The sequence below is a fragment of the Aulonocara sp. 'chitande type north' Nkhata Bay genome, linkage group LG11 (assembly GCF_057382095.1).
Source record: "Aulonocara sp. 'chitande type north' Nkhata Bay isolate Kocher_YH1m ecotype deep benthic linkage group LG11, A_spYH_male_GT1.1, whole genome shotgun sequence".
Lineage (NCBI taxonomy): Eukaryota > Metazoa > Chordata > Actinopteri > Cichliformes > Cichlidae > Aulonocara > Aulonocara sp. 'chitande type north' Nkhata Bay.
In genome coordinates this window covers 37918800-37932314 of record NC_141354.1, presented here as the reverse complement: position 1 = coordinate 37932314, position 13515 = coordinate 37918800, and the positions used below count along the sequence as shown (strand labels likewise).

Sequence of the window (13515 nt, the reverse complement as noted above, 5' to 3'; positions counted from 1 at the left end):
ATGCATAAATCGAGTCAGTTCTACTTTTACCACCAGATTTTTAGCACCAGTTAACGAATGTTTCTAGATGTTAAAGAATTCAACAGAACTTGTGGTAAAATACCAAATATAGAACTGTACCACATAGTGCCATTTTCTGTATGAAGCTGCTGGCTCTGTGGACATGAGGAAGATCAGTTTGAGATATTCTCAGATATCTATTGTTTGCAGCACTGAACTGGTGTCCCTGACTTGACTGAAGACAGGTGGGATAGAGTTTTATCCTTAATTGGGCATTTTGTGACAGAGAAAAGTTGTTTCATTTATTATGTATCATGTATTTATTTTTGTTACATCCCCACGATGAAGGTCTAGGGGTGTGTGTGTGGGGCCTGGTAACAAATGGGTCCAGAACAGAATGAAAGGAGAACAGACAAAAATGTGTAGTAAATAAGGTAGTTTTTATTATAGAGAACCTTAACATAAAGAGCCGGCAACGCCGTTTTACCAATAACACCAGAAAAAGAAAAAGGTTGCAAAAACAAAGAACACAACAACCAAACAAAAAACTCCACACCACGAGGAGGCACTTCCAGGGGCCCACAAGCTCACCCTGTCACTAGCAGCAGCTAGCTTTACTGTGTTGAGGCCAACAAGCCCACACTACTCACATGAAGCAGCTACACTGCTTCCACAACTCCACACATCAAGAACACAAAGCGGAGAAAACCACACTCTCACATCCAGTTCATCCCCAGCTTATATGACCTCAGAGAGGTGATTGCTGACTGGGCCCAGGGTGTAAACGAGAACGAGGCCAATGAACAGCAGCTGTGTCCTGGGGATAGAGGAGCGAGAAAGGGTGGAGCAAGAGGAGGCGGAGAGAGAACACCACACCCACACAAAGCAGTTAGAGGCTGTATCCCAATTCAGGGTCTGCAGCCTTAAAGTACGCAGCCTCAACGATCCTGAAGGGCCGCGTACTCAAAGACCGCTAAGGCTGGAAGTGCGAGGCTTGTGAAATGGGACGATCTAGCCTCCGTTGCGCTGCCCAGGTTGCCTAGCAACCATGATACTAACAGCTGGAAGCGTGTCATACAGCTTTGTTTGACAGAGATGAAGGAGAAAACCTTTTGTTCATTTGTTTGTTTCTTTCTACATGAGCTTTGATCATTCTCTGTAAGATGAAGCTCAGCTATTGGACGGCGTATATTTTAAAGTAAAGGCTTTAAAACCAAGTTAGTACATCAGTACTAACTTTGTAGTTTGACATTTCTGACAGTGAGCGCACAAACTGTTATAAACTGTTTTCTTCTTCTTCTTTTTTTTCTTTTTTTTTTTAAGTAGACCAGAGTTTAGTGGAATATCCTTTGGTGTAGTTATTTAATTGTTTTAATTTGGTGGCACTGAGTCTCTAATGTTTCAGTTTGCTGGCATAATGAAAGTTAAAAAGTTTGAACATTTGTTAAGAAATTAAAAACTTTCCTTGTTATTTTTAACAGCTGCAGGATCCTCAGTGGGAGCAGCTGCTGTCAGCTCTCAGTCGGCTGGTAGGTTCATCAATATTAACTGAGTTTTATATAATGAAACAGAAAACTGATCAATACTAACTGTGCTTATGTTCCCCAATGACTAAGATGTTGCTTTAAATTTTAGAGATGATTAAATTGAAACTGAAGCTTTGTCCTGTATGGCATGACCCTGACCTTTGACCTTGAAGTATTGCATACTAAGATGGTGTATTTGATCATCTTCACCCATGTGATTGGAGCAGAATTGGCTGAAATCTTTGGCTTCTATAAGCCTTCAAAACTTTATGGCATCATTGTGAACTGAAAAAATAAAAAGTGTGTTGCACATCTCCTTCCATGCTGCTCACATGTCGTATTACTGGATATTGACTTTTGTTTTTTTACTTGATTATGGTTTGACCTTAACCTTCATTGTTAGCGTCCAAGGTCAAAGTTACCAGTGATGGTCAAGGTTATATGTTACATATAACCTTGACCAAGGTTCTTTGTCAAGGTTATAAGAACCTTGGTCAAGGAAATAACTTCGGAAATGGTGTGTTTTAACATTAGTAAAGGAAAACTGTTGGAAAGGCTGTCAGCTGTGTGTGTGTGTGTGTGTGTGTGTGTGGGGGGGGGGGGGGGGGGGGGGGGGGCCCTTGTGGCGAGAGAGCACAGTTGCACTATTGAGCACATGTTCCAGTGATCAGAGTTGGAGCTAACACATAGCAAGAGCCGCCTGGCAGACTGACTCTGCAGGGGATGTCTACACACGGTGGGAGTTGTGTGCGTCGCTAAAGAACTGTGAGTAGACGTGGAGCCATGCCTGGAAAGGACAGTTTTAGTCTTTTATGCCAATTAGACATTTAGTGGATGTAGAAGTGCAATGTGTATCGACCCGTTCGCTATGTGGCTAGTTCATGCTACTAATGCTACCTGTTATGCTACATACCTGCTAGCTGTAAGCTAAACGATTTGGTGTTTGTGATATATTGTTGTTGGGGGTATTGGCAATCAATGTCATGTACTGTAAGGGTTTGGGAGTAGTGTATGAAGCTCGTGCATGTAGATGTTCATATAGGAATTCCCATTTGTAGTTCTGGTTAGATTCGAAGAACGCTAATGCATCATAATTCATGACTTAGATGTTTATTACATTCAGTATTCTGTATATGTTCTGTTCACAGACCACACACACACACCCACACCCCTCACCACTCTGTAAGCCTGCGGTTGCATTACTGTGTTGCTGTACTGTGCTGTTAAGCTGAGGAATCACAGTAAAGACGGTATAACCTTTATCTGTGCGTCCTGTGTGTTCTGACCGACACCCCAAGGTGAACACCACTGCTATTCAGCCAACGCCTATACAGTCCTGGGTTCAACCCAAATTAACAAAAACTGAAGGAGGGACAAAGAACAAACTAGCACAGACAGACAGGATGATCTGGAGCTGATGCTGTTAGGTATCAGCTTGTGATAAGAAACAAAATGGCACCATTTATTACAGAAAGGTTTTAGAAAAGAGCTCCATAGAACAGAAGTATGGTTTACTTGGAGAGGAAAGGATGCTGGTTTGATTCCAGTCAGAGGCACAAATCCCCCTTTGTGTTATGTCAGGAAGGGTATCGGCTGTAAAACTGCCAAATCAAACATCTGCAGTGACCCCGTATGGCAGGGCGCAGTTGAACGTAGCTTATTCCAGATTTCAAAACACATTTTTCAACATTATTCTGAAATTGCATTGAAATGGTCTGAAACCAAATCTCAGACATGACGGCTACACCTGTTTAATCAGATGACACAGCTCATTATTAAACTCTGATGCATCAAACAATGACATCAAGCGTCCATATTCCAATTTTTCTTACATTAAACGTGTCATCCAGTTTCTGGCCACGTTGCAGGTTAGAGAATTACATATATTACATATATATAATAAGTATTTATGTTGTGTTAGAGCTGAGATGACCCCTTATACAGGAGATACTGGACTGGTTTAAAGGTTTGGGGTCTCTTTTACTGTAGAGTATTACCCAGTAATCACCAGAAATCAGTTTAAGCTGCTGGTGGGGAGACTCGCCTCCCTGTAACTGCCTTTGTCTGTATCTCTTTCTTGGCTCTTGACGGAGGCAGTCGCACTTTCTCTTTTTATCATTCACCATCCTCTGGTGAATAATAATCGAACAGGACCGCCTACCATGTGTTTCTCTTCAGGTTTAAATCGTTTGGATGTTTGGAGGCTGGCAGTGACGAAATAATAACTCGACTAAAATGCGTTAAAGCAAAAGTAACGAGCCGGTTTAGAAAATGTGAGAAGTAGAAAGTACAGATATTTGTTTATAAATGCAGGGAGTAAAAGTAAAAAGTAGTGAGAAAAAATAAGACTCGGGTAAAATACATTTGTATTTGTACTTCGTTACTTCTCACCTTTGTGCCCGAGGCCTTGAAACTGCCAAGCAGATGCACTCTCATGCAGCTCCTCATTTCCTGATAATAAAAGAGAAGACTGCAACATTAACTAGATACAATAATCTTTAAATGTCTGGATGAAAAAAGGAAAGATGTCATTTATGTTCTTTTTAAATAGTCGACCAAAAGGAACGAATGTGTTTTTAACATTTAATGAATTTTAATTATGAAATAAATGAATTTTTTAAAGCATTTTGTTATGAAAGCTGAGAATAAAGTAAATAAAATTTTCACATGATAAACAACCCTTAACTTTTTCCATTTCTTTCCCTTTCTTTCTCCAGACAAGAACTTTGTGGACAAACACAGAGTCCAGCTGACCAACAGAGTGAGCAACATCGCACCCATTTTGGATGAGCTCCTAGACAATGAAGTTATCGACCAAGGAACTTATACCAGAATTAGAGCTCTGTCTACCACTCAGGACAAGATGAGGGAGCTCTACAGTGGTCCCCTGCAAGCTAGTGCAGCCTGCAAAAAGATCTTCTATGACATCCTTTTGGCAAATGAGAAATTTCTCGTTAAAGAGCTCAGTGAAAAGGATTAAATGTGTTGAAAAAACAGTTTTTAGACCAAATATAGATCTACCAATATCTACCAGAACATAACATGATTACATTACAAAGGTATAGATGCCTTTTCTTTGTGGGGGTTTTATTTTACACTTACATTTTTGTAAAAACTGTTCTATGTGTTGCATTTGCTCCTCAGTGGCTCCTTTAATTGATCCATTTTACAGGAAAAACTATGGATATTTGAAAGTTTTATATTAAAAAATGTAAATGTTATATATGTTAAAAATGAATCAGCGATGTCATCAGCCATGTTTTTATCCAAACACGTTTCATCCCAAAACGTAACATATATGTGACAAATCGTCGCTATGTTGCTCGTTCCCAGGCGTGAGAGCGGGTTGAAATTGATAAATGTAAGGTGATGGTTAATGCTAGGGTTAGGGCCGCGAAGAGAATAAAAAGGGGAGTGCTTCAATTAAGAATCCTGAGCGTTCATAAGGACGCAGAGGGGTACCTTTCGCATTACTATGAATCCTCGGGGCCGTGAAGCTGAATGAGTTTTATCCATAAATCATCCAAAGCCTCATTAATCTCTTTTTCAATGTCATCATCTTATTGTAACTTGAAACATAGTGACAAAGATTTACTGTCCTTTAAAAAAAATAAACCAAAATTAAACTCATGTTTTTCTTGTTCATTTTGATGATTAATTAAAACGTTTTATAATTTAATCTTTGAAATAAAATCTTCATTTTTATCAAATGATTTATTCAAATAATAATGCAGTGTACATTATGGAGGGACGGGGGAGGCAGAAAATCAGAATATTCATTCAAAAATATGATGGTAAAACACTGGGAACAATTTCTGCACAAGATTTTAAATTATGTTTTGCATTTGTTGTCCACATATGCGGACATCCCATTGTAACCGAGGACAAGGGATGAGTAAACGGGGCAAAGAAATAAATTGATCATTTATTTATTACATGAGTTAGAGATACTTATTCCCAGTCATTTCCAGACAGGACTTACAACGCATCCTGCTGATATCCCAGCTGCACATGAGACTTGCCACACAAACTGTGCGAAAATAACAACACTGAAACCCGTCACACCCCGCTTAGCGACACTGCAATCGTGGCACACACTGCAAACAATTCGGGTCTCAGCGCAGCTGGGAATCAGTGCTATGCATGGCCTGCGATTGGGAGATGAAGGGAAGTGGCACAAACAATTAAACAAAAAAACAAAAACAAAAGGGAGGTTAGTCCGCCCTTACACAACTTACTCTCAATCAATAACCACCTTTACGGCTGGACGGACTAACCAAAACAAAATTACAAATCAATCAAAAGAACGAAAAAAGGACAGCAGAGACAGCACAGCTGAAAAACAAACAACATTATCAATTAAAATATTACCCAATAAAATATCAATTTTATAAAACCATTCAAAATCATGAAGCTAAAACAAACTCAATATACCTACAATATTGATCAGTTTCCCTGCGCGCAGTCGATCTAGGGCTTGATCAATTCTTCTATTAAAATTCGTGGTCACACTAAAAAAGTCCAATGACACATTAAAAATAGGCACATGCAAAAGCAAACGATCCAAACAAAAATGGCAAAAGTCTCTTATCGACAGTATACCCACTCGCACCCGAGTGAATTAATTGCCTCTGGTTTTTTCCACAGAAGAGCGCTGACTTCACCCCACACACCCACTACCTTTTCACAGCTCTTCAGCCAATCACCTGGCAGAGAGCAACAAACTGCCAGGTGACACTTGTTACACAAAGTAAACATCAGATTCACATGTTAACTAGAGCTACTTATGTCTGACTGAACACTCTTAAGCTGTAATTTACCACAGACGGTATAAATCTTTAATACTGTGTGTTTCTGTTATTCACTAAACATCTGTCAACGACCAGGAAGACCTGCAGTCTCCTGGAGAGCCAACAGGGGGCGAAACCAACCCACTGAATTAACAATGGTACAGGGACGAACGCTGGTTTGAGGGCGGAGTCCTTCACTCTGTCGTCAGTGGAAACATTATTGCTGCAGACTCCACATTAACACTGTGAGAAGCATCCCGTTTCAAAGATGCTTCGTCTGTTTCATCGTGTATAATGTTCAAGATGAGGATGATTTACAGCCTGAATCTACTGAATGAAAGCTGAGTTAGAGTCACACTCACTCTCTTCAACAGTGCAGCTCCATGTTCATCCACAGAGTGTTTCTCTGAGGAGGAAAGACATTTACCATCAACTCTGAGGATTCAAACATCATCACACATCCAAGTAGAATCAGCCTTCAGACGACACAGATGATTTAAAAGAGAAAATCATGTGAAACTATAAAATGACATAAGAACCCAACAAAGAAACCCTCCATCCTGTCCAACCAAAGTAACTGGGGGTTCCCAGCTGTGATAATGAGAGAGGGTACACCTGTCCACCTCAGGTTTTAAACAGACAGACAACCTTTCACACCCACATTTAATTTAGAACCAGCAATAAAGCCAACAAGCATGTGTTTGGACTGGAAACCAGAGCACTCTGAGGAAAAGCATGCAGGCACAGGGAGAACATGCAAACTCCACACAGAAAGGTTCCAGCCAACCAGGAGGCTCAAACACACAACCTTCATGCTGTGAGGACACAGTGCTAACCACTGCACCACCATGACACCAGCAACACAAAAACCTGTTGATGACACAGAGTTTACACTCATGCATGTTGGTCTTACCTCTGGATGCTGAGCTGCTCTCTGGTAACTTCTGCACCGGATCAGTTCTGTTCATGTGCATGAAAACTTCTCTGGTCACCTCCACAGACTGATGACCAAGTTTATCCACCATCAGATTCACTACATCTGCTCTGGTTGATGATGGACTCATCCAAAGAAAAATTGACTTCAGGAATCTCTTGAACTCCTCGAGCTTGGAATTCCTCAAATCATTCGAAGCTTCCAAAAGCAGTTGTTTCACAGCTGCCACCATTGCCACCTGGAAAAGTCATTCAATTTGCAGGACATTTTTTTATTTATCCATTTTATCCAAATAAGCTCTTTTAGAAAGTTCAGTATGATTTCTCATAACCACAAAAAAGCAGAAATCATGAGAAAAATGACTCAACATGAGAACTGATGATACTTTAGTCCTCTGACTTTCAGCCTGCTGTCTTGTACTGAATCAGAGATGTGACATGACTCACTTTGTGGATCAGTGCAGAGCGTCGTTCGTCCACAGAGTGTTTCTCTGAGGAGAAAAGTGCTCAAAGTCACTCACAAGAGACTTACTTACCAACTGACAGTTGTATAATCTTCAACATTACATTTAAAGCTCAACTATGATAGACACTGTTTGTGTTATTCAGTCTCTCAGACTGAAGGAGTCACTTTTTGTCATTTTTTTGTTCCTTGAACACTCATAAATTCTGATTTGGACAACAATCTGTCTTTTCTCTACAATATTTTTATGAAAAACAAAAACTTTACTTATGAGACATCTTAACCACCATAGTTTATTTAACTTATTTCATCTTTGTTGTCTTACTTTTGGGTTCTGGGCTGCAGTCTGACGGCCTCTGAGCCAGATCAGCCCCCTTCGTCTCGTTTAAACCCTCCATGGTCTCCTCCACTGACCGCTCACCGTAAGTCAGGACCATGAAAAACACCGTGTCCTGCAGGTCTGTCCTCATGTAGATGATTCTTTGGATGTCTGACTAATGTTTGTAATGAATTTTACGCAGGACTTCCTTGAAAACCTCAAGTTCCCAGTAACTCAGACCAGCCAGGGTTTCCAAAATCAGCTCAATAACAGACGCCAACGTTTCTACCTGAGAAAAAAAAAAAAGGTAAATGCGACTTTTCTCCAGGTTTTTTTCCATCTCATCAACGTCTCATAAATGTTTAGATTACACCAGACACAGTTACAAGCAAATGATGTAAGTGATAATTACACACCTGATTAACATTTATTCCAACCTGATGAATTTAATCTTTCTGTTTATCTTTTCTACATGTAGGAGTTTTTTAAACTGAACATGTTCAGTGAACGCTGCATCATTTAAATACAGTCATAGGTGATATTACTCACTTTCTGGCTCAGCGCAGCCCAGTATTCATCCACAAAGTTTCTCTGGGAGAAATATTACAATATCATGGTTACCATGAGAAAAGAAAGTGTAGTATCCCCACAGCAGACTCGTCCACAGTTTAATGCTTTTCAGCACAATCTTTATTCATACTTACACTCGGTTGCTGTTACAAACACACACGGCTGCAGCTTTTCAGCCGCCACAACAACAACTCTCAGGATCAGGTACAGATTTTAAAGCTGATGCTGGCAAAGTTAGAAAGGTGCTGGCTGTGAACAACACCTCATCTATCTATTACTTCATTTGCTCTCTTTAGGCTCCACAATGATTGTCTGTCTAGTGTCTGTCGTCCACCTTAAATCCATTCATAACTTATTTAACGTCAGGGTTAATGATCAGAAAACAATTAAGTGTGTAAGGAAAGAATTTAGTTGTTTGTAATCTTAATATTACTGTCTGTGTTTTATTTAACAATATCTATTATTAAACACTTCAGTGAAGAAAATCCTCCTGCCTTCTTTCAGGAAGACAAAAAAACTTCCATTGTTCAGTTTTTGTGACTTGGTTCAAAGATTTTGAATCAACTCTTGATAATTTTTTTTATTAGGGATAATTATTCTCTTACCTTTGAGTCCTGAGCTGCTCTCTGACAGCCTCTGCACCAGATCAGTTCTCTGCATGTCCCTGAAAACATCAATGGTTACCTCCACAGACTGTTGGCCACATGTTTGCACCATCGCGTTCACTATATGTTTTCTGTTTGTACTCGGTGGGAATTGTGGAAGGCCCCTCTGAAAACATGTGAACTGCAGGAACCACATGAACTCCTTGAGACCCTGATCACTCAAATCCTCCCGTGTTTCTAGAAGCAGATCTTTAACAGCTGCCATTGTTGCAACCTGGAAAATTCAAACATTCATAAAGAAAAATTAAATATTAATGTTTCTGTTGCTGTTTTAAATATTAAAACTAATTAAAGACATTTAAATCATGTTTTCTCTAAAAACTTAAAGATAAAAAGGCCAACATTTATAAAGAAAATATATCATTTCCACACTAAGACTTTTTTTTAGCAATTACATTAGGCATTTCTATGATAATGTATGATTTTTCTGATGATCACCTAAACCACAGATACATTTAGTAACGAGGGCCTGAGCATTCACAGTGTGAAGACCTTGCTGTGTATTCACTATTATTATTATTATTGTCTGTGAAGGTTCCCAGTCATCCAGGTCATCGTAGTCTAAGGAGCTTGGAAAGAAAAGTGTCTGGACTTCTTTAAGTTGCTTGAAGACGTGTCACCTCTCATCCAAGAAGCTTCTTCAGTTCTAGGATCAAATGGTGGAGAGTCCCAGATTTAAACCCAGTGGGAGTTTCCCCCCAAAGACGGACGAAGGACCCCCTGATGATCCTCTACCTAATCACATGAGCCAAGGTTATTGGTGAGGACAATTCAATAATCGCTGATTATTGGTGGGGACATGTCCCTTCCGTCCATGCCAAATCTACGCCCTTGCTCCTTAGACTATCTGGGATAATAAATTTCATATTGCATGCATATATGTCTACCAATTAAATCTGGCCTGAGGTCTGCCATGTTTTAAATTCAGTTATTTCTCTCAGAAATTTGAGATCAAAATTACGACTGTGTTACCTTTATACTGTCACTAGTTAGTGCAAAAAGCTCAATGGGACATAGAAACCTTTAAATTAAATTCCATCACCTGATATATATTCTCAAATAATATCAAAGCTTTGAAAGCTGTTTACGGTCAGAATTTTTTGAAAACTGTAATTGTAAATAAATTCAAACAATTGAGCTTCTCTCTCTGTGTTAAACATAAATATAAACAGCGGCTTGGACAAGGCATAGAAGCCAAACAGGTTCTCCAAAACCTGTGTTTGAAGTCTGGGTCTGCTGCTCTAAAAAATTAATATACATAAAGCAAAATGTGTCAAATTAACCAACATGTTAGCTGTAGGGACTGCTGCTGCAGCACCGTCAACAGCAGTACCAGCATAGTAACAAGACCTCACACTCACAGTAGGCGGCTGTTGATAGCACCATCCATGGAGAAGTGCAACTGATAAGAAACCAACAACAACTTCACTAGCCTAATTTTAAAAAATGGTTTCAATATCAGTGATCAAAACAAAATTAAATATATACATACTATATATATGTGCATAATATTATATCTTATTTCATTTGTTTGTTTCACTCAGAAAAGCAAAGAACATGTAATCAGTTATGGGGCAACGCATTTCAAAGATGCACAGGTCTCAGTAAAAGAGATATGTGAACAAATGAAGACTGAAGCCGTCGTACTCGACCAGAACAGGGTGCAAACCAGAAAAGAGGCTGATATTGATGGAAATGCGCTGCCTACAGAGATGGAGAGCCTTCCCGAATTCCCCAAAGCAATGATAACTTCATTGTATCCACAGAACGGAGTTCCAAGCTCGAGTGAATAAATAACTACTTGATATCTTCAGTGGCACAGGAGACGAGTGGACATCATATTTCTTGCAATGATGCAATAAATGACTTTGCCTCTAGAAAAACTAGAAAACAGGTTCAAAGAAGAGGGAGGAGAAAAGTAGAGTTATGTTTGATTCCTAAACCGTGTTTTGGGAAGCTCAGGTAGATATTATTGGCTCATCATTCAAACCCTTTTTACTGCAGACAGGCACAGTGCAATACTCATTACACTAGAATTTAAAATCTGACATTTTACTTGATGCCAGAGGAGAGTCCTGAGGGTCGTTTTACATTTAAAAAATGCAAATTTAAAAATATGTACAGTTTGAATATAGATACAGTCACCTATATAACAAATTCAAATCAGCTGCAACAAAAGGCTAATACACACATTAATGAATCAGTAATTAAGGCCAGTGACATCATGAAAATGATCCTGATTTCATTTTAGGTACTTTAGGTGAAGTCTGATGCTCAAAGCTTTGCAGATTAATTACAAAGTAAGTTGATTGAGGAGGATCGTGACTTTATTTGTTTAGCCAGTTTCAAAGGTCAATTTATTAAATTCTTTTAATTCTTCGAGTTTAATTCTGGTTTATTTTTAAGGACAATAAATGTTTGCTATATATGTTTTACTTTATAGAAGATAATGAAATCTGAAAATAAATTTATGACAGTTTGAGTCATGGATAAAAACATGGCTGATGACATCGTCAGTTCATCTTTAAATGATACAATTTAGATTTTTAATATAAAAAAATTTAAATATCCAAAGTGTTTCATGTAAAATGGATCAATTAAAGGAGAGTCACTGAGGAGCAAAGGCACCACATAGCAGAACAATTTTCCACAAAGAAAAGACATCTCCACCTTTTTAATGTAAACATGTTATGTTCAGGTAGATCGTGTACGTTTGATCTAAAAATGTGGGGTTTTTTCCCAACACATTTACTTCTTTGAAAGGTCTTCAACGAGAAATTTCTCATTTGCCAAAAGGCTTTCATAGAAGATGTCTTTGCAGGCTGCACTGGCTTTCAGGGGACCACTGTAGAGCTCCCTCATCCTGTCCTGAGAGGTAGGCAGAGCTCTAATTTTGTCATATTGTTCTTGGTCGATAACTTCCTTGTATTGGAGCTCATCCAAAATGGGTGCGATGTTGCTCACTCTCTGGATCAGCTGGACTCTGTGTTTATCCACAAAGTGGTTTTCTGAGGAAAGATTGCAGAGATTCATCACATATGTTGATAATCAAAGACTAAATCCATGCATAGCTTACATCCTCTGTTACTTATTTCCAAACAGAACTCACTGATATGTGTTAAACATTAAAGACTGATTCATTGTTGTGTTTCTTTTTACATAATCAAATCTAACTCAGTATCTTTCTGCTTTTTTCCCCTCTTCACCCTCAAACCAGTCAAACAGTCTGCCTCTGCCTGAGTCTGTTTCTTTCTTCCCCTCTCTGACACCGTCTGATTATTGGATGCCAATATTCAGCACTAATGTTGTCATACCAAAGGGAACCCACCACAGCCAAACACAAAGTGCAGTTCTTTTTATACACAAATCATGTGAAACATCTAACCTTGTACTTTACCACTTCTTTGTGATTCATCTGAAAGTGAAAAATGAACCAGTGAAAATAGAGAAACACCGTATTTACTGGGCTGATCTACCAGTAGGCGTTAGCTTTAATAATAACTGTCAAGTGTTCTCCGACTGCGAGGTGCCCACACTTGAAAAAGACCAGACTTTGAATTTCACTCAACTTTATTGTGACCAGGTAGATAGGTAGGTAGCAGCAGGTAAAAAAACCTTTCAACACAAAAATAAAGAACATTTCATTAACCATTCAGATAAATTACATGCATTACACAGAAGACAGATGAAATAACAAAATACACTTCAGTAAAGCCATTTACCATGTGGTTAACTGTTAATTTAACTGTGGTTCTTAAATATACAAAATGTGTCTTCTTTGCATTTAACACTTTTATAATTGTATTTTAAAGTATACATTTTAGAGTTTACAAACATTTTAATAGAGACTAAGGATTTTCTTTACAAAGAATTATTTTCTTTAAATCAAAATCAAACATTTATTCACTAGTTTTACAATCCACCCAAGGATTTGGGGGTAACTATTTTTAATATTAAGTAACATAAATATGTGGGAACACTAACTGCACAAACAATTTATTCAAACTTAAACATTCTTTTTTGTCAATATAATTTCTTTAAACTTAAATGCAGCAACTGTTTCCCTAAGCATAAAACATTTGCACAACTGAGCTTCCATAGTTCCAAATATATGTGCAGCAAATGTGAGCTCAAGAGCTTACCGATAGCCCGTCTTGTTCAAAGTCTTCCTCACAGTGGAAAAGTGGATCGTAGTGCTGTCCTCTCAGTATGTTGCATACGGGTCAAATGACTGCTGCATGCATTTTAA

General features: G+C 38.7%; 1 protein-coding gene and 1 pseudogene across 2 annotated transcripts in view; one reads left to right on the top strand and one right to left on the bottom strand.

The window, feature by feature from the left end:
- LOC147319763 (uncharacterized) overlaps nucleotides 1-13515 on the top strand; it is a 149371-nt gene that overhangs the window by 21737 nt on the left and 114119 nt on the right. Inside the window, exon 22 of the mRNA XM_086312501.1 lies at nucleotides 1482-1529. Within this exon, the coding sequence (XP_086168627.1) occupies nucleotides 1482-1529 (48 nt within the window). The remainder of the gene's footprint in view (nucleotides 1-1481; nucleotides 1530-13515) is intronic.
- The window catches only part of LOC147319765 (uncharacterized), a 53683-nt pseudogene continuing 52140 nt past the window's right edge, over nucleotides 11973-13515 (bottom strand). The window contains exon 26 of the transcript XR_015131430.1: nucleotides 11973-12287. The product of XR_015131430.1 is annotated as an uncharacterized LOC147319765 (transcript). The remainder of the gene's footprint in view (nucleotides 12288-13515) is intronic.